Source organism: Scleropages formosus, chromosome 2, assembly GCF_900964775.1.
Source record: "Scleropages formosus chromosome 2, fSclFor1.1, whole genome shotgun sequence".
Classification (NCBI taxonomy): domain Eukaryota; kingdom Metazoa; phylum Chordata; class Actinopteri; order Osteoglossiformes; family Osteoglossidae; genus Scleropages; species Scleropages formosus.
Genome location: NC_041807.1, coordinates 24,002,543 through 24,028,359, shown reverse-complemented (window position 1 = coordinate 24,028,359; position 25,817 = coordinate 24,002,543). Strand labels below are relative to the sequence as shown.

The 25,817-nt window shown below is 39.2% G+C and overlaps 1 protein-coding gene across 5 annotated transcripts in view; it reads left to right on the top strand.

The window, feature by feature from the left end:
- The first annotated feature begins 1,086 nt into the window (after positions 1–1,086).
- LOC108939607 (chemokine-like protein TAFA-1) overlaps positions 1,087–25,817 on the top strand; it is a 100,714-nt gene continuing 75,983 nt past the window's right edge. For all 5 annotated transcript variants that reach the window (XM_029249733.1, XM_029249735.1, XM_029249732.1 and 2 more), the window contains exons 1-2: positions 1,087–1,601; positions 3,245–3,380. In XM_029249733.1, coding sequence (XP_029105566.1) covers positions 1,560–1,601; positions 3,245–3,380 — 178 coding nt within the window. In that variant the 5' untranslated portion in view covers positions 1,087–1,559. The remainder of the gene's footprint in view (positions 1,602–3,244; positions 3,381–25,817) is intronic.

Sequence of the window (25,817 nt, the reverse complement as noted above, 5' to 3'; positions counted from 1 at the left end):
ATACACTGTACAATAGAAGAAAGTTAAAGTGTTAGCAGTAACATTACAAAATATAATGTTATTTTCAAAGAAAAAAATTGAATGTCTACATGTGAGTGATGACTACGGGATGTTTGAACGACAAAGATGTTTTCCAAGATTCTTGTAGTAGTTTTTTAAGTGCTGTGATGGCTTATTCACCAGTATACTGTGTGAATCTCACCTGCAGGCATTCCTTCCTGCTACGTAAGCCGCAGAGAGTAAACACTTTCTTATTGCCTTCTGCAATATTAGATTTCCCTCCACATTGGTCTCATCTGGTAACAGCTCAGAGTTTCTTCCGTGTCACGGTATGGCATATTAAAGTCGTGGCAGTGATTTAACCAGCTGAGAAGGTGATGTAGAGGAGCTCTCTATCTGTGTACGTGAGAGACTCTTTTGGGAGGGGAGAATGACACCCTTTGCTCTCACCACGCCCTCCTGATTCCACCCCTCGTTTCACATGAACGAGGTTCCCTGCCCCTTCTACCCACCAGCAGCTTCTCCCTGTCAGGAAAAATGGATGGCGGGCAGGGGAAGGATGCTGGTCCCTCCTTGCCAAAACAGTGTGAAACTTTATCTCTCCATGGCACAAATCCCGGGTGCTTGTTTCGAGTCTCGGGAGCACGGAGCCATTAGGGAGAGCTGCATGCATCCTTGAGGCAGCCATAATCACAGGGCTATTAGGATTCCACTCTATTAGCGCTATGCACTCTTCAGCTTACGTCAAATCCCTCTTCACAAATCACTGAACACATTGAGACACAAAAGCACGGAACCCCCCCCCACCACAAGTCTCCCTCATACCCCTCCAACCCCACCCCCCCCTCACTTCCCCACGCACAGCTATTCATCTTTGCAGATACGGAGAGAGAGAGTGTTGGGGGGATATCCAAGAGTCACAGTATGATGTAGTTTCTTTGTAATAGTGGGGCAGTCTAGCTCTAAGCCATGTGATACGCTTCTGGTTCCAGCAAGGCTGCGCTGAAACACACACACACACACACACACACACACACACACACATACACACACGCACGCACGCACACACACACGCACACACACACACGCACACGCACACACACACACACAGACACACACACACGCACACACACAGATACGCCACTTAGTGCATTCGAAAAGGAGACAGAGCCCCGGCACGAAGGCTGTTCCTCAATGGGAGCAGTGGGATCCGCCGTTAGACGAGGGCTCATTCCCGTCGGCAGGTGAACAAGGAGAGACAGACTTCTCCACGGTTTCCTCCCGGATCCACTCTGCAGAGGGGGCGCCGGAGGTCTGAGATTGATCTAAAAAAGGTGAAACTGACGCGGGGTTTTTTTAGCCTTTCAAATCCCGGCTAGTTTTCTGAGGCACTCAGCCTCAGCTCAGAAAATTCAGTGTGTGCACTGCCAGGATCAGAGACAGGCTGAGCAGGGGGGCACAGGGAGACTAAAGAGTTTTTTATACCTGGACAAGGAACTTGTGGGATTCTTGCCTGCAACACAATGAATGGATTTAAGACAATGTGTTAAATAATTTGGATGCACTCTACTGGCTTTCTCACTGCTGGCTGGATTATCCAGGTAAGAGGTTTTGGGTCTTTCAGTACTTGTAGTCTTAAGCTCATTTGTTGTGGAAGACTTTCTCAGCTGTAGGCTTTTCTGTTTGAGGTGTAATTCACTGTGAAAAGGGGCAAATATGTTCCCATATTTACATTTTCAGAGAAAAGGAATGAGTGAAAATGTTTATTTCTTTCATAAAATGAAGCCTATCAACAGGCAAAGTTCAAGGTAATAAATCCTAGATGTGCAAGATTTAACTGTGCAGAAATCATTATTAGCATTGTTTTAACAAAAAAAAAAAAAAAAACATTCTATGGAATTCTAAAATGCGGCTAATTTTTCTTTTATTGTTATCCAAGGAGTGCTAAAAGTTAAGAACACAATGGCTAACTGGGTCAGAGTTTTTATCTTTTTTCCTGCTGGAATTCTTAAAATTTTGTTATTGTTCATGTGATTTTATATTTTGCATTGGAAAAGTCCTTAAATTCTCTGTTTTGTACCTTGATTTTCTGTACTTTTCCGTTTTATTCTTTACAGTACTTGACTAATTTTTACCTTCGTTTCAGCAACAGTGTCTTCTTTTCACTGGCAAGCAGTCTGGGATAGTAGGATTTGACAGGAAAATAAACTGAACTGATATGAAAACAGTTTATCTGAATAATGTCACTGCAGTTTTTGGGAAGGGGTGGCACTGCTAAAGTAAAAAAAAAAAAATCTACATTTTTCTGCTTCCTGTTGATATTATTATTATTATTATTATTATTATTATTATTATTATTTCCTTGCATTTTAGCATGAGTGGGACTAGGGAGAACTGTATAAACCGTGTTTTAAAATTTTTTATGCTCTAAAATTATGAATGAAAGAAAGTAGTAGCCTTTTCAATAGAAAATGTGTGAAATTCAAATTATGGTCCCATATTTGTGCGGCTTTCTGACATAGTATATATTATGCACAATTGGACCAATGTTGATCAAATTCAGCACCGTCTTAAACCATTAGCACAGTTTTATTCACATCACAGTGACAGCTGAAGGCTGCCCACATGCTGGAAAAGAAAATTTCTTCTCTGTTTGGTTTAAGACAAGAACAAGTTTTTCTGAAGGTAGACTGACAGGCAGTAGATGTAAAGGCACAGGTAGCCCTTGGGGAATACTCTGTATCTCCTCATTAAGGTAGTTTGGGAAAGACTTTGTGGGGAGAGTGTAGACTACAGTGAGCTTGGAATAATTAAATGCATTATGTTGCACAATGAATATTCAGTGGCTGAGTTAATGACAGTAAAGGATAATGAAAGTTCAGGGTTTTTTTGGTGTTGTTTTTAGGAGAATTACAGGAAAACTCAGTTCTTTTAAGAATGAAAAATCAACAATTTTGTCTTCTTTTCTTTGCACAAATGTTATATGATGTCATCATGGTGTTCGGTGTTTTCTTACTCACTCAATACAACGTATTTGCCTTCTTTTTACAAACAATGGCTCTTTTCCAAATAACTTTTGCCAGTAAAACAATTTGTTCTGTATCGCTGCAGTTATAAAGCTAGAATAATTTCTCTTTAGATATGAATACAAAGAGTAAATTGTGCTCCTTTGACATGGAGCTGTATTTAGCTGTTAAGCAATTAAGGAGCATAACGGCTTAACCCCTTGGTGTCTGCCCCACAGATATTCCCGGCGATGTCCTGGTTGTTGTGCCTGGGCTTTAGCATGAGTGCCATGCTGCTGTGCCAGGCCAGTCTGTATGATACTCTTCAGCAGCACCGCGTGGCCCGACCTGGGATGAGCACCATTCAGATCCTTGGTGAGTCCATATATCACTCCTTCCTCTTCTTGCAGTATCCAATATTGAGGTTTGACTACTCAACAACACCTTGTTTCATCTCTTTCTCTGGCTGGGGAAACACTGTTGGAACATGATCTCTTGCATGATACTTTACTTCGGTTCCTGCTGCATCAGAAGAGTTTATGGGTGTAACTTTGTTTTATGATGGTCAGACATAGCAGACAGAATTTAATTTATGGCACTGTCACGTGAAGCCCAAGGTTAGGTTAATACATTGTTCCACCTACAGATGTTTGTTGGGTTTCCAAAAAGAAATTAAAGTGTAGAGAAAAGACTTACTCCATCTGATTAGTAATCAAGGAAAGGATCACTTTTGAATTTGAATAAGAAGTGTTTGAAAAAGGTTTCCTTTAACTAATGTTAAGCTGTGCCAGCAATACTTCATTTTACTTCTAGTTTATGGCTTTTACAAAAGACTCCTAAGAATCTGAGAATTACAATAATGGTAAAAGAAAAAGAACACTTTTCAAAGTTGTTATTATTGCTACACTGCAACGTGTAATGTATTTTACTCTATTTTTTTTGTGCAAGTTTCCATTTCCCTTGCAGCTTTAGGCACTGATACTGCCTGAAAGAGTGTGTCAGGCCAGAGGCCAGATTAGTTTTATCAATCCTGTGTTTCTACACAGCACATTTTTCAGTACATGGCAGTGTACATGAGTTTGAACTGTAAAAGGTTTACCACAGGAACATGTAGCTCTTTCCTGAGCACTTTGTCTTTTGAGCTGCATGGGAACAAAGCACTGGTGGCAGCAGATGGAAAGTGAGCTGGGTCAGGAGTGACAAATCCCAGCGCCGCAGTGCTGGCAAGTGGAGCTGCCTTATTAGCAGCAAGTGTGCACACCTTCTTCTTCTCGACTCTGTGTCACACACACACCTGTGCAAATGTATAAAACTGGCAAATCCCCTTGAACTTCTTTAAAAAAGGCCGCTAAAACAATCAAGTATATATTTGCGCAAACAGCCATAAAATCCTCAGTACTCAAATTACCATCTATCAATTGCATTTTCTCTGAAAGAACCAAGGAAAAAAACTGGAAATTAAACAGTTTAAGATGCTGGTGAACAAGACTGACATAAGTTTATTGAAAACATCATATCGATATACAAAGGTTCATAAACAATCATTTATAATTAGTGAAATCTCCCCTACAAGATGAAGTCTGTGATGAGGTGATAAAACTGCAATGTGTTGCAATTTAAAATTATGAGACCTCACTACGTTTGCCTGCGGGAAACAGGGCTCATAAACCAAAGCCGAAAACGCAGCAGGATCACATGCCACAGATGATCATGATCTGAAGACCTGTCGGTAATGCATATTCACACCATCATGTCAAGACAAACCTTTCGCTTTAAAAGAAGATTATGGGTTTTCTGTTTCAATAACTACAGTAGCTGTATGGCAATAACATTTGAACATAGCAGTTGCATTTTCTAAAGCAAAGGACCAATAGCAATTGACCAACAGGTCTAACTAGAACAACTGTCCTGTAGCTGCCAGTTGTCACGCTCCTTCACTTTGGCCCATTTCCCTGGTCTCACAGCTGCAGTGATGATGGTGCTCCATCTTCATCAGCCAATTCCAGTCTCTGAAAAAAATGATCCAGCACACTGACAGATGGCCATGCATTACTTCCTGCTTTTGCCAGTAAATATAACACAGGCTTCTCCATGAGGCAGTCTGTTGTAATGTGTATGTACGGTATGTGTGTGTATGTATGCAGCAGTGTGCATGTTCCAGTTGAGTAGCCCACATCCCTTGTCAAGCAGATCCCATATTGCTCAATATCGTCCAGACTAACTCTGTATTCAAATCTTTATGAGGTGTTCTTTTATTCATTAATTTAACAAAGATCCCTTTCACTTGTATTGTAAGGCCTTTATTGTGGAGTGTGACAACAGTTACTTTTCAATAGACTGTAACATGCTGCTACTTTTCAGTCCCATTGACAAGTTTAGCACTTATGACATGTGTGTAATGTGATATTGGCATATAATAAGAAACCAGCAAAACTTCAGTGCTGTAACATTTGCTGTGGGGAAAAGAGGCATTCCTATTGAATTGCTTAGTGTATTAAAGTAGACAAGTTGTGATTTCTATACCAGCAGCCGGTATTACCCACTCAGACCATTCATTTGCACCGCCCCCTAGATACAAGTTTGCAATGACCACAATTACTTTAGGCAGCCAAGATCTCAGTGTTTCGTTGGTTATAACAAAATTAATGTGAAAAACCCTATTTTTGTTATCTGGGGGGGCATTCATTTTTCACAAGCAGAGATTCTTCTAATTTTACAAACTCTTCAAATATTACACAGGAATTGTGTTAATAAATTACACACACACACACACACTGTCTATCCCATACGGGGTCATGGGGAGCTAGAGCCTAACCTGGCAACACAAGGCGTAAGGCTGGAGGGCGAGAGGACACACCCAGGATGGGATGCCAGTCCGCACCAAGGCACTCTAAGCAGGACTCGAACCCCAGACCCACTAAAGAGCAGGACCCAGTTCAACCCACTGCACCACAACACCCCTCTACTAATAAATTTCATATCGGTCTTATTTATCTCTAGTACTTAGAGTATACGGGTTTTAATGTTCAAATTGAGTGCTGTTCCCTGAGTCACACTATGGGCCTTTACAGCGCTCTGGATATTCCCTTCCAATTTTTTGTGATGTTTTGCAAAGTGAGTGAGCTCTTGTTTTAAGTGTTTTGATTGAGATTGCACTCAACAGAGTGTTTACTAATATTTCGTTTACCTGGAGAAGAGATAGATGATGCAGTATTCAAATTAATTTGCAGATACTGGAGATCTAATACACCCTCAAGCTAAATATAGTGGGTGATAGCACAGCCTGACTTGTACAGGATAAAGTTGCATTTGGCATGTATTTTTGTAATAGATTTCAGTGGCAGTGGGCATAGGGCAAAACAGGAGAACATTATGGCTCCGACAAATGACTGAAGCTTTTCTGTCAGCTGCTTTGGCCTGTAACAGTGTCGATCTTTGGCCTCCGGCCTCCAGGGGCAGTATATTTGGAGCCAGCCATGCCAATTTATGCTCTAATGCACAAGCATTTCTAAGCTGGACCAGAACCTGTCATTTTTCCAAATCTGTTCACTACTAAAGGTGCTGCTATGCTTGGATAATTTGGTCCATAGCAAACCAGAAGACATTTTTACAGATAAAACAAAAAACATAAACCAAAATGGGGAATATAGCTGGTATTTTAGCTGAGCAAAAGAAAGATATTTTTATGAAAGGATGTTGTTTGCAAGGAAACCCACTGTTTTTTGTATTTCAATAGCTATATTTAACTAGCCAAACACTGATTATTCTTTTACTATTCTGGAGTTGTAAGTATTTTTAACAGGCTCAGAATATTAATGCTATTTTGCCTTGTTCTATTTTTTTCATTTCTTTCAGAGCATAGCTTCTGTTTAACAAAGAATAAAGAAAAAAATATTTTTATTGGTTTTCTTGGGGGGGGGGGGATCTATTATGGTGGTTATGTTACTTATGGTATACCCGCATCAAATAAACACGACAAAATTTATTAGCTTGTTGTTCATCCATCCTTTCTTGTCACAACTCTGCAGTAAGTGCATATACAGAGTGCTATGTATCATTCAAACTACACACTGTAGGTAATCTGGAAAATACATCAGTCACAGTTTGCAGGACTGTGCCAAGACCTGTATTCTAGGAACCAGCCTGAAGTTTAAAGCTAATGGTTTTGAACACAATGTTGAACCACATGTCCATGCATCTGCTATAGAAACATCAGTTTGAGCCTTTAACTCAGGTGGCGGACAAAACAACTCTGTTAGATAACGTGGACTCTAACAGAAAGCCTGACCAAGAAAAAAATAAAGCTTGCCAAAACTCACAATTTTCTCAGCATTAGTAATTATTATGTCAGTATTAGAGGAGTACTAAATCAGGCTGTCAATCCAGGATGCCTAACAGCTATTCAGCCTATTTAAATTTCAGCATGCACTGTTGCCTATATGCAATTTAACCCTGTAAAATATTTGTTTTATTGCTGTATCTAAGTTTATATATGGGTTTTTAATAAGCAGCATGCTGTTACGTGGATGGAGTTTTGAGGCCTCACTAAAGCATACCTGCAGTATAAAATTTATTCAGCCTTTGTATAAGCAAAACATTTCTAATTGTATGTAATCAAACCAATTTCAAAATTCATTATGATGGACTTCATCTGCTTTTACTCATCGCTCAAGTTTTTATTAACAAATGCACTTGGGCAGTGCAATTAATTGCAGTGATATCAAAAATAGTTTATTTCAAACAAGAAAGTTTTTCTTTGTAGTCATTAAAATAATTTCTAAGGATTTGATTGTTAGTAGAGCAGACACTGATTTTAAGTGTAACAGTCTAGAAACGACTGACTGTTGCAACCATATTAAGCTGTTGTGAAATGAACAGAAACTAATGACATTTCAGCAAACTGAAAGCACAGAAGTGATGAAACAGAAACTCCTTCAATTTAAACAGGCCTGTGCATCTAAGCAAAATATTAGCAGTGGATATGTGTGAACATATTTACTAAATTTGTTCATAGTGATTACTATACTACTAAATTGTGATTACTATGTGATTACTATATGGTGTCCCTCAATTTACATAATCAAGAAGAATTAGTACAAAAATGTGGTCTGATAAGTCTAACTCCCAAAATGTCTTTATTGTCAGTGAGGGTAGCAACGAGCTTTTCTCAATTGTATGTTACCTGTGACTTTACTATAGGACCCCTTTTCATCTACTTGCATCCTTTTTGATTAAGTTAATATCTTAATATTCTGTCCTGTTTCGTTGTTCTCACAGAGAGAGAATTAAAACAGGACTGGGGACTCAGTCTTTTCATTGCAATGTGACCGTCGTAACAACTCTTTCTTACTCCAATGCTGTTTTCTCACCTAGTAAACTTTTTCCCACCACAAACACATTTTGTTTCCATACCTTATACTGGGGCATGTGACAGACTTGATTTGAGTAAGTATTTACTACAACTAAACTAGAAGCCACAAACAGGACAGAGCATTAATTTCTCAAAGTAGCATTTCATCGTGCTCCCTGGCAGCAGGTTTGCCTCAAGCTACTAATCCGGTTCCGCTCATTTGCTTTAATTGGTGTGAAATGCCACAGACTTTCAAGAATAGCTCCTGATGAGGCTTCCTTTTCCAGATGCCCTTTGAGCTAATTAAACAGCTTTCCTTTAAATACAGGACAACAGAACCTGATGATTATCACGGTGCTGGATGAAATTTCACTTACACACTACAAGCTCTCCATTCTTGCTGGCTCTCCAACTATTTGGAGTGGATCAAATGAAATAATTTGTCATGGATTAGTTTTATGTCTGAGCGTTCTTTGTGATTGTGGAGGCCATAGTCAAGAATGGAGGAGGGCCCCATTAAAAGGCATTTTATTGCAACAACATACTGGCTTGTATATTCCTTAAATGTAGAGCTACTACACCAATCACATAAATATGACATGTGTAACCAGGACAGAAGCAATTCACATCTTAATTGCTACTGGAAAACATCATTTATATATACATTCTGTGCAAAATCATTACAGCTACACAGATTTTTTTAACAACACAAAGTAATATTTTTTGCTTCAGATCTAAAGTACATAACAGCAAGAATACCAGGGACAAGGCATCTATCCGAATTAAATTAAGATCTTTTGTCAATTTAAAATTCCAAAGGCACACTGGCTATAGGTCATACAAAACTTGTCTAATTTCCTCTCATTTATACATTCAAGGCCAAAGAGATATCATGTTGCAATGTGTATTCCTATGTTCTTCCGTTTGATTACTTTCTGTTTCATATGTTATGAATCTTTAACCATGGAAACATTATAACTGCTACTCTGGGTTTTCTTTTTCTTTCATTCTTTTTCTGAAACAAAACACAATCATCCTCTCGGTGCACCTATTTCTTCCTACTGTCCAGAGCCATGCAGTTTAGGTGAACTGGTAATTCTAAATTGCTCTTACTGTGTGAATGGATGAGAGGCTGTGTGTGTGGCTATCCTGTAATGGACTGGGATTCTGTCCAGAGTATAACTCCCCCAGTCTTGCACCCAATAGTTCCAGGATAGGCTCTAAGTTCACTGCTATCCTTCTCAAGATAAGCAGTTATTGAAACTGAATGAATGGATCGAAAGCGCAATCAGTTTGTAAGTCGAAGGACATCAACTGGTAGCCTGAAGACTGTGTCTTCAAAGCTTCCGGCTTTCAATTAAACGATATGTCCATTGAGTTTTTACAATGGATCTATCACAGACGGCAGGCTTCCTATAAGTTATTTTTAAAAATGGAAAGTTTGCAGATGTGTTTTCCTTATTTTCTTTGTTTTGTTTTATCAGGTTCAAGGTTATTTCTGTTAAGTCTTTTGGACTCTGTTTATTTAGGGAGATGTGAAGAAGAGTTCACATATCTCCATGCATATCTATATATGCAAAACAGTTATTGCTAAAGGAAATGTTTCATAACTTTATTCTTGATAAAATATAGCTGTAGTGCTGGCATAGCCCTTGCCCATTCTCTTTTGGCAAAAAGGAGACCATTTCAGGATAAGGTGGGGGGTGCAGACCGAGGCTCTGATCATTGGCTTAATGGCTGGGGAAAAGGGCTAGGTTGATTCAGGATGCATGTGGTCATTAGTTGTTCACTCCATCTGTCTTTCTGTAAGACATTCTATTGTTTTAGTCATGGACAATAGATTACGGCTTGGTTTAAATTGAACATGAAAAATGTGGTTCCATATTTACCGTGCTTGGCCCTTCTGGGAGCCTGGGAGTGGGACTCTGAGCATATGTGAGAACAGCATTACTATGGACCTGCAGGGTTTAGCAACTATTGTTGAAGTTTATCTTTCCAGAACAAGTTAGCTGTGCGCTTCAAAAATGATCAATCATTCAAACATTCTTTTCTCATTTATGTGATGAAGTTTTGTGATTTCTTTGTTTATCATCTTCTTTAAATTTATTCACTGAATGTTTGAGCAGAGAGTTAGGATGAGCAGTCTGGTACCTTTATTCTTCCATCCCCAAAAGTAACTATCATTTCATTTTCATAAAAAAAGTATCATAACACATTCTGTGACTGTAATATAAGAGCTAAATTTATTTCAGTAATAATATTAAACTGTTATTATAATATGAACCACTGTAATGTATAATGGCCATTCCATTATAAAACTATGATGAAACACATAACTTGTGTTTATGGGTTCAACTGTAATTCTAGGTTTAAATGACTGGCAACTTATGCCACCCTGCTACAGTATACCTAACCTTAACTGTAATTTGTCTAAAAAAACTATGTGAATGCTTTTGATTGCTTTTGACAAAAGAATCTGCTTAGTAAGTAATTGATATAAACAATAATGGTGATTGCCTTTATGACTGACAGGTTGGTAGCCCGATGCTGAAGTGTTGTATTTTCTTTGTGCCACTTTCTGTTGACACAGACTTGCTCAGAGTGCATTGCTTCTTTCCAAGGAGCCTGAAATGTGTGCCAGATACAGAGCAGCCAATTATTTACACCCTGTAGGCATGGAAGGATGACGTGGTCATGAAGTTGGCAACCTTAGGGCCCTGGGCAGTGGATGTTCTGCACTGTTCTCCACCCAGCACTCCACCTATTTCAGAGGGTAGGAAGCACAAGAAAGGAACTCAGTTGTGTTTATCAAGCACTTAGGAACGACAAGCAGAGAAAGTGTGCTTGTGTATGAGTCAGAGTACTGGACTGGGGGGGTGCAAGCCTCTAATGTGGAATTTCTGGTTGTTAATCTAGGGCACAGACCAGAGTAGTTACAATAGATAGTGCAGTAAAAGTCAAAGCCATCCTACAAGCTATCTGAAATGCATTCTGCTTCTTAATGGACTCCTGAGGTGACTGAAGAGTGTCACTGTTGCCTTCCACATAATTAAATTAAACTGTTGGATAGCTTTTTGAGGCCATGTGTATATTTAGACACTTGAAACAACTAGATAGTAAAGATGTTTACTAAAGCGGTTCTGAGTTTTTTGACAAGTGCTATTTCTGCCTGTGTGTGCTGTTGTGCATGCAGCAGTTTGTCTCTTGAGGTTTCAGCAATAAGTTCTACTTTTTAACCACAAGTGATCATGTTCAATCTTCAAAATGTGTCCCTATATCCTAGAAATGTGCTTAAATTACTCACTATGTTTTAAAAACTGCCACCTTACAACATATACTTTTGGCTGAGCTTTGAAATACCTTTGCCAAAAGTAGAGGTAAAATATATCATTCCATATGTAGTATAAATGTATGTACTTTCTGTACAATGCCTGCCTATCTACTGCATATCTGTAGGTTCTGTATACTGTGAACATGTAAACAAGGCCACATACATAAATATTTATTTATATGCTTAGGAAATTAGGAAATTGTGGAGAAACACCACATATGGTCCTGTACAAAAATCAATGCATTTAGGACTGATAAAATGACACATATTACACAGCTTGTTTTGTATTATAACAAACCAAGATCTGAGAAACAGTCTGATATTCATAAACTTTTGGGGAGTCAACACAGCAGTCTGCCACATTCACAAAGTGTTATTACCATTGAATGTTTTATGCAAGACCCTCAGGGGTTTGTGGTTTGTGTGGTTTTGTCTGTGTCTACGTGTGCACGTATGTGTGTGTCGTAGCAGAGGTGATGCAAAGAAAAGAAAATACTGAAGAAGTCAGCACACTTGCTCTCCTCCCACCCAACCATAACAGAGCGTGAAATTACAACATTTGACCAAGTCCCTGATTTGAGATGCAATAAGTGATGAAACACTTACTATCCCCTGTGAGCAAGGATATAAAAGCCAGCCAGAATGCCCTGGACATCAATCCTTTTCCACCAGAGGATATTTGCCATTTGTGACAATTCACACGATGTTGTGGTTGCACTCACATATGATGGCAGTCTCCAAGCCTAGTGATGTGCCCTCAGGATGGTTTGCATCTGCTCCTGGTAGGCACACATGGGGTCCCTAGTCCAGCTTCCAGCCCAGCACTAGGCACCGCCATGCCAGCAGGCAGGGGCAGCGCATTTCAACTGCCAAGAACTGCTGCAGTGCACTGAGCCCTTGAACAGGTGCATCTACATCTCTGCGTAGATTTGTATGCTCTTGTGTAGCCTCTATGTTCGTGAACTGTACTATGTGTATTCACTACCCTGAATCACATTGCGATCTGTGTTGAATATTCAACAAAGCTCAGTGCATTGGTGAATACTCGAAATCCTTCACAGTTATCAGTAATAGGCCAATAGATGACCATACAGTACACATATCTCACAATTATCTCTTGTGTTTTTGCATTCCAGTCCATCCTAGTTCCTTATCTGTGGGTTGGGCACTGAATATGCCAGACAAACTAAACAATCTGTTTGAATGAATACCTGCAATGGGCAATCTTCACACTGCGGGTGACAGTACCCTGTTTTCCGCACTTAAACTTAATTCCTACACTATCATTTACAAATTCATTTCTTAAAAGTTTTTAATTGGTGGAGTCCAAACATTCATGCTGCATTATAAGTGTCATGCCCCCCACGGCTGCGCAACAGGGAACACCTGCTTCGAATTAACAAGCACAAGCTGAAAAAGGGGCTGCGGAACACAACCCGATGCGGAACCTTGTTCGGCCTTATTGATGACTTGCGCTCCTCGTCTTGATCCTCGTTCCTCGCTCTGCTCCTCGCCCTGCTCCTCGTTTTCGACTCACTGGTTTGCCTGATCACTCGTCTGTTTCTTGGATTATGGTTCTTGGATTTGCCCCTTTGGATTCTGTTTGTACATCGCTGACCCTTTGCCTGTTCCCTGACAATGTCTACTGAACCGGCCCTTGACCGAGCTTCCTGTGCCCCGCGCTTGGGTCCGACGCAACCGCGCCGGGGGAATAGCATGAAAATAAGTGAATCCGTGTGGTAACAAGTTTCCGCTTTTGATGAAGGTTGAAGAAAGTTTAACTCCATTTTGCTGCTGAGAGAAGATTAACGTCAGTAAAAGCAATGGTCCGCACACGTGTGTGAGCAAAAAGAAGGGATAGGCCTAAGTTGTAGAGTACATACTTCGTGATTACTAATAGCACTGAATAAAACGCAATTCAACAATTTTTGTTTTTATTGATGAACTGCAATGTCATGAACCAGAGTATTTTTTATGTGATAAGATCTGTAAAATTAATTACTATTATTGCCACAGGGTGATTTAAGGACAAAGATGTTTTATTTAGCCGATTTTGCAAATTAGTCACATCTGCAAAGCATTGCTCAACGAGTCAAAGCGGAATTGTATGGCGTAAGACAATGAAGCTACATGAAAAGATAGGGGAAAACAAAAATGTTTCTGCAACACTGTTGACTTGACGGTCTTTACAGATTAATATCCCAACATCTGAGTAATTTAAAGCCATACTGCTTTGGAGCAAGGGAGCAAAGTTACACCAAAAAGATCTGTGGGAATAAAAGGTTTTATAACATGAGTGACAAAAACAACACAGCTCTACAAGGCATCTTTCAAAAGATTTTTCACAAAATGTCATCATTTTTTATTTTTAACCAAAGGTCTGTGTTATACTATTCGCTATATTTGCTTTACCTTTTCACTTTTGGAAATGTGTTGGAAACACATGGAAAGGAATTTATTGAAAAAAACGTGGGGTCCCAGATCTGATAGCGTTATATGTGATCCAGCATTGTATCGAGTCATGTTATACCAGTTTATATTTTGTATTTTTTCCATGGAGTTTCTTTTTTTTTTTTTTTTCCTTCCTCGCAGAGCAACAGACATAAACTAATCTGGGAAAATATGATAATGTAGTTAAGACAAATATTAACTCTGTGAATGCAATAAGCATAAAATCACTGAATCCCAGTTATACTGTCATTTTTGTGTTAAAATGTACAGATTCCTAAATTTGAATGGTTACATGTTTGTCTGTGATTAGAACTTGGTGGCATGTATTTAAGTCACTTGCTTTTGCTTCAGTAATTTGATGTTATAGTAGTGATTGCCCTTGTGGATTTAAAAAGAGAGCCTTCATCCTCATGAAAGGTCATCGTGGTAAATGAGAACTCAAACAGACGTGGGGAAAAGATTAGAACGAACAATGAAGTCATTATTAACCTTTCTAGAATGGGATTAGCAAAAACTGTACGAAAGAGAACTGGTTTTGGGATTAAGGAAACAATCTCTGTTTTTGAAGGCTGTGGAGCACAAAGTATGAGATTTTTTTAAAATTATTTTCATTAAGACCATACCTCGTTTCTTTCATTTCAAGACCATACTTGATTTCTTTGTCATCTATTAATATTGTATTATATTCTTAACTACAAGCACAAGTGTTTAACTATTTAATTGATTAGTGTAAAGAAGTTTAACTTGCCAAACATGTTTTTTTAAACCTACATAAGTATTTTTAAATTGTACTTTTCATAAAGAGAAAAAACCAAGATCAAAATATTAATTGACAGAAACAAAGAGTGGGTGCAAGAGAGAGGGAAAGAGAGAGAGAGAATGAGAGAGAGGGCATGCATTTCATTGGAACTTTAGTTTTCAATGACACAATAAGATGTCCCAGTTTTTAAGATTAATTATTCTCGACTGCAGCTTTGGGAATAACGCCCTAGGAAGAACATATCTTTTGAAAACACGCAGAATATTGATACAGCTATGGCTGTTGTTATAGAGCAGGTACACAGTTCTAGTACTCGAGGGCACAAATTCTATTAATTTTTGCTCAGTCTTAGCTCTTAATACTCAAGTAGTGAAATTAATTGTATGTCACCTGCCTGATTTTTCATATGTAAAAAAGGAGAAATTAAATTGTATTCATTAAATCTTGCAACACGCCACTCGTAGAGACTCAGAATTTTGACCCTTGCCTTAGTATTGTCATTAGCTTCACTTTTTAAACCTCTGTCTGTCTGTCACCTAGCAATACAGTAGATGACTTGTGGAGATCATACATTTTTGACTCAGATAACCTCCTTTGATTCACTGTAATACCACTGGATTGTACATGGGGTTGAGGTGATCCAGAGCCTATTCTAAAATAACAGGCAGTCAAGGTAACTATGCACAATTTAGCATTTCCAGTTAATCTAAAATGCATGTTATTAGACTGTGGGAGGAAATCACAGCCCCTTCAGGAACACACACAGACCTCACTTAGAGACTGACTTGGATTCAAACCTACACCCAAACAGCTTAGGTGCTGTGAGGCAGCAACAATACTCGCTGTACCACTGTACCACTCAGGCTAAAGAATTTAGCAAACTTGGACCTGAAGACAGGGAAGACTATATAATTGTTGATGGATTATCAAAAGGTCAAAAAAGACCTGCCACTAAAGGTCATTAGTGGTTGGTGTATGGAGAGACATATGCAAGTTCCTTGACTCAGCCTTCTGCCACTCAGTGAAGTGGGAATTCAGCATCGGCCGTACTGTAAACAAAACCCTGCAGTTAATCAGGGAGCAATGTGGCTGAACAGTATGGCAATATGAAAATAGGAAGAAGATGTGTGCACAGCTTCCCAGATCACTGGTGCAACCTTCATTCTGCTGCCATAACAAACAAAACCTAAGAAAGTGTTCACAGACTCCCCACCCCAGCAGCTGTTTTGTCATAGTTCTCCCCCCTGGAAGGGCTCAGATGATTGAATTCAGACCTACTTGGTTCTGAAGTGACAACTAGACAGAAGCCATCAGGCGTCACCATGTCTATAATGATATGCCTGTAATGATGGAGCAAAAGGTACTGCACCATCATTTTACACTATGACCTTCATGTTCTACTCTTTTCAAGTGTGTGTGCCTGTAAAAATGTGGGGTTTTTTTTCTATCTGAATATTCCGAATTAGCTTTTTCACTTTCAAGGGGGTGTGGTGGCGTAGCAGGCTTGGTCGGGTCTTGCTCTCTGTCGGGTCTGGGGTTCGAGTCCTGATTGGGGTGCCTTCTGATGGACTAACGTCCTGTCCTGGGTGTGTCCCCTCCCCCTCCAGCCTTATGCTCTGTGTTGCCGGGTTTGGCTCTGGCTCTCCACAACCCTGCTTGAGACAAGCAGCTTCAGCTAGAGTCTGTGTGTGTGTGTCTGTCTGTCTTTCACTTTGCTTTAATTGGTGCTCTTCGACTGTAAATTTAAATAAATTCTGTTGACATGACAACAAAGCTCTGAATTGGGTTTAAAATGAATTGGTAAGGCTTACCTTGCCTTGGAAAAAGGTTTTTGGCCTGCAATGCTAATTAGGAAAAGTAGCTAGCTATGCCAAAATCGCATGAGTGGTGTTAGATAAACAGAACAATGTATCTATCAGTTGGTGTTTTAATAGCGGATTTACAGTAATCCCAAGGAGAGAATCCTACTCAATATAAAGGGATTCTGGCAGATGGTGAAACAACAGACACCTTTGCCTTGCTGAATACAGACAGCTCTTTTGAAAACAACCATTTGATTAGCATAAATATCCAGAGGGCGGAGAGGTTGGAGGATCTGTGTTGATATCTCTTAAAGAGGAGATGGATAAACGTGTTGTAATTTTGCATTCATTACAACCAAAACCATTTTGCCCAGGACTCCAGGTGTTCCACAGACAAAGAGTACACTGTGTGAATAATTAGCTGGAGTGTCATTTAGCCCCCAACTGTTTCTGCTTCTGAGAGAGTGCTGTCACCTTGTTCTTCCATATATGCAGACATATGACCGTAGCATCAAAATCCATGTATACAAGTGACACCAGTGAAAAAAGCACTACAACAAATTCTTTGGAATATATGAAAGATTAAAAAATTCATAATAATGGGACTGGACTAGATAATTGAATAGTGGTTCTGCTAAAACTATACACTTTCCCAGCTCATAATTCACAACAGAAGAGAATATGATTATTTTCTTGTCAGCATAGAAACAGACTGTTGTTTGCTGCAGGGAGAAAACAACTGTTTATCATGAATTATGAGCTAATTAACATTTAAATGACGATACATGGTTCCCATTTCTAATAATTCCAATTACAGGATGACAAGCGTGTACAGATGAATGTTTCGTTGGATGATAACTGTCTTAAAGAGCCTGCTTGCTCTAAGAAGGATGCTTAGTCTCTCAAGTGTAATTCAGCAGCAAGCTTAAGGTTTGCATATCAATGAATGCTTTTCAGTACTCTGTCTCTTGAAGGCTCTGCCTCTGATTCAGTTACAGGGAGCACACACACACATACACACACACACATACACACACGCGCACACACACACACACACACACACACAAACAGGACATTCTTGTAATTGGAAGCGTTTGATCCATCTCTACTTCTCCCATGAACTGAAGCGCAAACACCCCAAACTCATTTTACTCACTCTGAATTAAATTACAGTAATCCTCAAGGAACCATCACAGCAACATATCCTGGAGCTTTACTATGTTTGCGTTATTCATTGTTAGTTTACTGCATCGGTACTACTGTCTTTTTCCATTGCCAGCCACTTTTACACAGAGGCAAATAAAAAATTGTGCTGCTGGTCTTTTAAAAATGATTTATAAATAAACTTTTCTCATCTCAAAATATTGATTGTAGCTGCTACCTGTAACTCTTAATTCCTCTGGAGATCAAGTGTAGCTTCATTAATTTGTTGTGGTCTTTGAATTCCAAAACAAAGACAAAAATGCATTGAATTTTGATTCACAATAACAGCAGTTGAAATGATTAAAAAATGATTATTCTTACAGTAATGTAATCATTTAAAAAACTGAAAACAATTTTTTTGCTAAATTTAAGGATCTCTGTTTTTGTTGTAGTACATTAGTTCTTAATGTTTTTGTGTTTCATAAATTGAAGAATAGTTTAGTTTAAGAATAAATGTTGCACTTTTTAACGGTTGGCAAGGACAGATTAATCGCCCACATGCATTTAAAACATGGCCAAACTCCCTGTGCTTCAGATTTGAGGCAAATGATCTCTAGTTTACATAGTGCTCCAGCAACTGGATGTCTTCAAAGTGCAAAGGTTATCTCTTACCAAGCTGATGCACTCTGTATGGTAACAGCAGGGTTCCCGGAGGTGGACAGTAGCATTTCACTTTTCACAAGCCCTTTGTTAGACCCACTGGGAGGAACACATGATATGATTCACTATCAACCAAGAAAATCTGAGCACCAGAGACAGGTTGCAGTGGAGTGTACAATTGTGGTACAAGGGTGTCAATAGGTCACCTCATTTCTGCAGAGTCCCCATTACTGCCTTGAGATTTCAGCAGCTCTCCTATTAATCCTTAGAATGTAAGACAGTAAAAGCCAGGCTACCGTGGTCCATTGTAAGTTCTCAGTGAATGTTTTGCAAAACTAAGGGAGTTGCTATTAGAAAAGGATTGAAACAAATCTCCAATGTGGATTACACAGGAGGCACGGTGACCACCAACCACCCAAAACAGGGTGACGACAGGAAGTGTGCATGCCTTGCTGCACATCAGTAGAATGACAGCTTGGTAGAGCGGTGGCCAAGAGCCATCCCTCTAAGAGGTTATCAGAACTTTGATTGTGTCAAGGACACCCGTATGAGCTCTGCTTTTTGATAGGGATAAAGGCTCAGTTGAGAAAAGGGGCATGACAACCCTACTAAAGCTGTTGTAATAATAATAAGTAACAGGACTGCCACTGTTATTTATGGTGAAAATCTAGCTGCAAAAAAAAATCAAGTGGAATTTTATTATGTTGGCGAGCCTCATTTGGCTGTGGCTTGACATTATCAAGGCTGGGTTTAGTTGGAGTTGCTCCTCACACTGTTTTTAGGCAGAATTCCTGTAGACATGAGTGCGCGCGTGTGTATGTGTGTGTGTGTGCTTGCTCGCATGCTCTGTGGTCTTGAAAATATGAAAAGCAGCTCTGTGTCTTCAGTTTTGCAAACTCATACGCTTGAACTCACCTGCTCCTGAGTTATTTTAATTGTTTCATCTACATGTTAAAACAAAGAGGGGCGGGGATCATCTCCAATCTTGTCATATTTTGCATTCAGATGTCCCAGCAACATGAGGATCATAATGTGTGTAATTGCTGTTCATGAATAAAACTTTTTTAGTGGTGAAATGAGATTTGCTACTTGAAGTTCCCTGAAAATGGTTTTTTTTTTTGTGCAAATATAGGGTAAAAAATTACTAAAGCAGTTTGACAACCAGTGGTGAACAGCACAATCACCTGGGCGGCAAATTAGCTGCAAGCTTTGCTTAAATCCATTAGTCATAGTTTTTTGGCAAATGCTATGGACATTCGATTAAATCTGGACCTATTTTAGTAAACAATAGTAGTTCTATTATTTACTGTGCCACACAGTATGCTTTATTGCTGAACCCAATGTAGACATTCACGCTTAAAATCTGCACATCGTGAGGAAAAGCAAACCCCACTAAATCCCCACAATCACCCTACATTAACACAACAGTCCATTGTTAATACAGCAAAACACGAACCATGGTATCATTATGCAAAACATGACATTGACCAACCTGACACATTTGAGTTTTCTTAGACTTTTGCTACTATTTTATGCATGTTCTCACATACTGTTTATTATTTATCATGATGAAATGAATAAAGGAGACATTATGCCCCATATCGTCCTTGATAAAAAATCTTTTACATTTTGTGAACAGCACTTATAGGTCTTCTGATATCTGAACCAGAATGTGTTGCTTCTCACTTAATCATCTATAAGCATGAGCACTTACAAGGCTGTGCAGCATCTCATGTGGACATTCTCTTCTATCAGTTGCACCATTGCCAAAATGCTTATTTCATACAGAGTCAGTGTAGGTACTTTGAATGTTACCTTGCATTGTCCCCCTTTCCACCCACCACCTCCTACCACCCACCGGCATAGAAACCTACTGTGACAGAGATCATGTCCTTTCATGGGTGATGGGGGGACAAGGTCACATGCAAGCAGAGCTGTGATTGTTACTGAAGTGCCAGGAGGGACAACAGCAGGGGTAGGTAAGGTGCCTAGCACTAACACACTTGCTTCCTGGGCTCTGGTCCAGTTCAGATCCCAGCTGGGGGTCAGATGCCTCGGGCTGGTGCTCACACTGCAGGGGGCTTCAAATATGTGAAATGACAGCAAGCTGCTGCTCATGACACAGCCCCTTGTCACTGGGAAAAGCTGTCTGGTCTACTGAGACAGACTACTTATTTTAATTAAAATTGAGCAATTTACCAAAACTAAATTAATTTTAAAATATGCGACATCACTACTGAATGGAATATGCTTTAAGGTATTGTCATTGGACAAAACAAGTGGTTTGAATTCGCCTGAAGTTTTTTTTTTTTGGAAAAATAAGTAACATCTAAAACGGTAAGATTCTCACCTCCAGGCAAATCACAGGAGGATGTAAACCTTAGCTCTGACTAAATTTAAAGGTGGAAATGCAATTCTTTTAAAAATTCTGAAAACTGCAGCACCTGCTCTCATTGACATCTTGTTTTCACCAGAGGAAGTCTGTGGTGAGACCTGCTGTCAGGTAAGATGGAGACAATCAAGGTAAAAACGAAGCATGAATTAGATGGGGAGATAGATCACATCCATCTTTGTCAAGTTGAGGATTGCCCTTGTGTTCAATTCAGAAGATACTCATGCTAAGAGCACAAGTTGCTACATATTTTATCTCCAGCACTCATAGTCTCACAGTGACTAATAAAGCTGGACCCACTGTATCAAATAATGCCACAGTGCTCTGTTCTTGTCAATACCAGGGGATACATGAAGAATGTTTATGCAAACCCTGCAACCTAGTATAGGATTGCTACAATTTGGGGTCAGATAAATAAAGATGGCGATAACCCAGTGCCAAAGACTACATACCAAACATGCAGTTATTTTCTCATTCCTTGCCTGGGGGGAAAACTAAGTAAACTCACCTTCTGAAAGCACTCCGTGTGTATGTGAAAGAGAAAAAGTGAAGGCTGGACTCAAACAGCTCCTGGTGCTTTCTGACCAAAGCGAGGCTCCTCAAAGCCTTCATCTGTTAGACAGAGCAAAAGCTCCAGGGCCTCGACTTCATAACAATCGAATGGAAAAAAGGATTTTCATCTGTTGCAACAAAAAACAATCCTTATCTACCCTGTATGCATGATGCAAAGCACTGTCAGTGTTAATGGCCTTGTTGAAGTGCATCACCCGGAAGCGTGTTCCATTATTTTTGGACTCTTAAACCAACATCCACCGGTTTCTTTATCTCCATCTTTCTGAGATGTTCCTCTCTCCAAAGGGAGAAATTAGGAGCACAGACTGTTCTCCTCGGTCCTCACAACCTGGGGACTTTCTGGTCAAAGTTGTTCTGCTGCAGGTTTCCCACAAATCTACTTCACAGACCACATATCTTCAATAAGGATTATATGCATTATAAATACCTTTGGAAAGTATTTGGGAGTTTTCAAAGTAAACTTCTGAAGTTTGTTTTAATGCAGTTGATGCATCTTTAGAAGTCTGGAACACAGCGTGATGTCTTGTCCAGGGAGTGATTAGGTGGGAGACAGATGGCAAGTTTGCGATCTTGAAGTCTCATAATAACAAGAAGGGAAAAATTAAGCCATAAATAGCAAATATGAATCACTCAAAATCATTCTTTTTAGCAAGGCAAAAATAAAAGGCCAGTGACAGGTAATAAACTGAAGGGAAAAAACTGTTTTTTTTTTCATGTTGCAGCCAACCAACAAACCAAAATCAAAGCTTACATGGTTACCAGTACTTAACACCCAGCTTTTTTTTTTTTCCAACCTTGAGTGAACATGTTTGAGCCAATATTGGCTAAAAAGCCTTTGATTAACAGGATTGGTTGAGGGAGTGAGCAAACCAGTGCAAGCCAGATAATACTTCTAGCAACATTTCGTATTGTTCATCATTCTGACTCGGCAGTGAATTATAGCACAGAAGTTCTAAAAGCTGGCTTTTCAGGCATGGGCTTGAATCCAGCTCAGTCTGTATGTAGTTTACATGTTTTTCCTGTATCTGCTTGGGTTTCCTCTGGGTGCTCCGGTATCCTCCTTCAATTGAACGATGTGTTTCAAGTTAACTGGTGATGCTAAGTTACTCGTTGTGTTTCAGTGTGTGAGCAGCTGAGTGCATGTATTGCCTCCCTGAGATGGACTGGCACCCCATTCTGGATGTACCCTACTCAGCCTCACACCTTCTGTTTCCCAGATAACCACCAGACTGCAAAAAGCCTGATTTGTACAACCAGTCAAAAAAAGGTCAGAGAGTAATCGAAAGACTATAAAACCCAAGGAAAAATACTGAAAGAGCTCTATATTTTTCAGACAATACTTTGATAGTCCTTCCTTCCGTGAATGTACAACTATTATTGCATTATTATTACAAGCGTAATTAGTTATTTCCTCTTGGGTGGTTGAATGTACAGGTGTTTCGCACATAGACTTGCATATTTTTTCTCCTTCTTTATTATTCATTGACATGTTTTCATCAGGTCAGCCTGATTTTCAAGAGCAAATCAGTTATAGAAATGAAAAGGCTGGGTGCTAAAAATCAGTAACAGTCAAGAAATAAAAGACATTTTGACATATCAGTCACTTAATCTTATTTCTTCATATTAAAATGTCTATTAAAGTGCTATAATGAAAAAAAAAAACTAAAACAAAAAGCCTGTAAATATACATATATTATATGTATTCAGTGTTTGTAATCAGGTTTACATTAGATTGCTTGACTGATAAAAGTGAGTTATTGATATAAATGCGAAGATGAAATGTCTCAGTGTGAGTTTTATTGGCTTCTCTAGTCAAAAATGCTTCAGTTGCTGAACACTCTTTTTAAGCAGTTTAGGATTTTGTGAGTTTGGATTTTCTTGGAGCCCCGCTGGGAACTATAACAGTTTTTTGGTGTGATCCTGCCAAGTCTGCTAACTAGTGTTTTAACTGCAGGATTGTTTATGGGTAATTAAAGATTCTGGAATATTCCACTGCTTCAAAACACAAGAAAGCAGAACATTTAATTGTAGAAGAAAACAAGAGCTTCAAAAAATGTTTCTTGACAATAATTCTGGAGAGAAATTACTTAAATGCAATAATAATAGCTGAAAATATAGTTCTTGGTAAAGTATCTCAGGAATTGTACTTGAGCAATTCTAAAGTCTGAATTTGCATCAGTGGCCATAAAAATATTAATAATATTATAATAATATGATAAATACTATTAATAGATAATTAACAGGAAAAGATGTAGTCTGGTGTAGTCTGATCGCACTCTACATTGAATTGACAAGTGTATCATAAAGTAATAATCACAGTAAATAAATAATTAAAAATATAATTTCTTTAATTTGTTTTTCAGACAAAGTCCTCAGACATCAAATGCCTCTTCTGGTCTCTCCTCCACCGTCCCACTCACTGTACTAGGAGACAGAACCCACATTTCCACACAGCACACTCCTTGTCAGTAATAGGAAAAGGGGCATTGAAAAGTGCTGGGGGCTACAAGATACTGCCCCTGGAGGAATGTGGGTTGAAATCAATAAACGAATGCTGCCTGTAAATAACACACTTCATTCCAGAGGCTGCACGCCTTGCTGGGCTTGACCTCCCCATTGTGCCATCAGCCCTATGTCTTAAACACGATGGCCCAAGGAAAAACAATTTGCATGCTGCCAATCAAGCCAAGATATATTATCCATGGTGTTCTGGGAACTCTATGAAGACAAGGTTGCATATCCATGCAAGCTGGTATTATTGCTCCCTGATTTACAGGGGAAGCAGAGCAGGCCAAAGAGACATTATGCTGATTATAGACTACATTGGCAATCATTTACAGAAGATGATTATATCTACCAGCAGGATCAGATATTAGCAAAAACAACAAAATGCAAAATCAATCAGCAATGATGCAATTTTATAAATCAAATTATATTATATTAAGCAAAGAATTAACAGCTTTCTTTCTGGATTTTATTACACAGATAGTTTGTCTTATGTGGGAAGAAATGAGAGGGTGTGGATGATTGTTAAACATTTAAAGCATTGTAGTACATTTCAACACTCAGTGAAAACTGGTTATTATATGATGCAAAGTAACCCCAACTAGACTGCTATGTTCCCCTACCTCTGCCCGCTTGATGGTCCCATGCACAAAAGGTCCAAAAGCAGAAGCACGAAGGTTCATGGTTATGGCTCTGCTGTGGTGGAACAACCTCCCCCTTTTACTCAGAACTGGAGAATGTCTGTTCACATTTAAGGGTCTTAAAACTCACCTCTTGTGGACTCTCTTCACCCATTATCACTTAAGCTCATGTAATGTGTAAATGTTCATGCACTATAACTTTGAGATCATACCTGTTAAACAATGGATAAACCTTCATGCCGCTACTCCTGTAATGTAATGAAAATGCTTATTAAAAACTAAACTAACTGTACTTGAGAATCGCACGTCTGCATCTAAGTCTTTCTTTCTGCTGATGTAATGCACACATTGAATTTTCTATGAGATGTACTTTGCTTTGAAGACAAACGTCTGCTAAATGAATAAATGTAAATGTAAATGCTGTAGAAATCTTCAGTAACTTTATCAAAATATCCTAACACATACAGCTATTGAAATATTAATAATTTAATTACAAGGGGCCACGGTGGCGTAGCGGGCTTGGTTGGGTCTTGCTCTCTTGTGGGTCTGGGCTTTGAGTCCTGGGTATGTCCCCTCCCCCTCCAGCCTTACGCCTTGTGTTGCCAGGTTATGCTCCGGTTTGCTGCAAAGTGGTGTGTGTGTGTGTGTGTGTGTGTGTGTGTGTAATTTAATTGCAATATACAACAACACAATAAACTGTACAAAGTACTTCTGCTTTACATTCTGCAAAGATAGTTGATGTCAGTGAAGAATATAATTATTGTTTTAGACAAGGTTGTCTGCTTAGGTGCTGTATGAAAAATAGTAAAGTTAATATAAAACACTGCATACACAATTGATCTATGAATATGTATTTGTTACAACCCCAGGGTGTTGTGGGCAAAGAATATTTTTTCTATTGCTTAAAAGCTGAGCGATATGCTTGATATATACATTTCCCCTGGTGTTATACATGACTTTCTTGTTCTATGTAATCAAACCAGCAGCAGACATGACGTCTATAATAGATACTCTCCATGTGTTTCTGGCTTCAGTCACATTTCATGTGGCAGCTCCTGGCTCCATCCTTGTGGGCAGATTTGTTTGCACACACAGCGAAGGCAGCGTGAAGAGTTGTCATTAAAACATGCTTTTAATGTCACCTCAGCATCGTGTCATTCCGATTCTCACCTTCGCCTACGTGGATGTGTCATTGACTATTGCT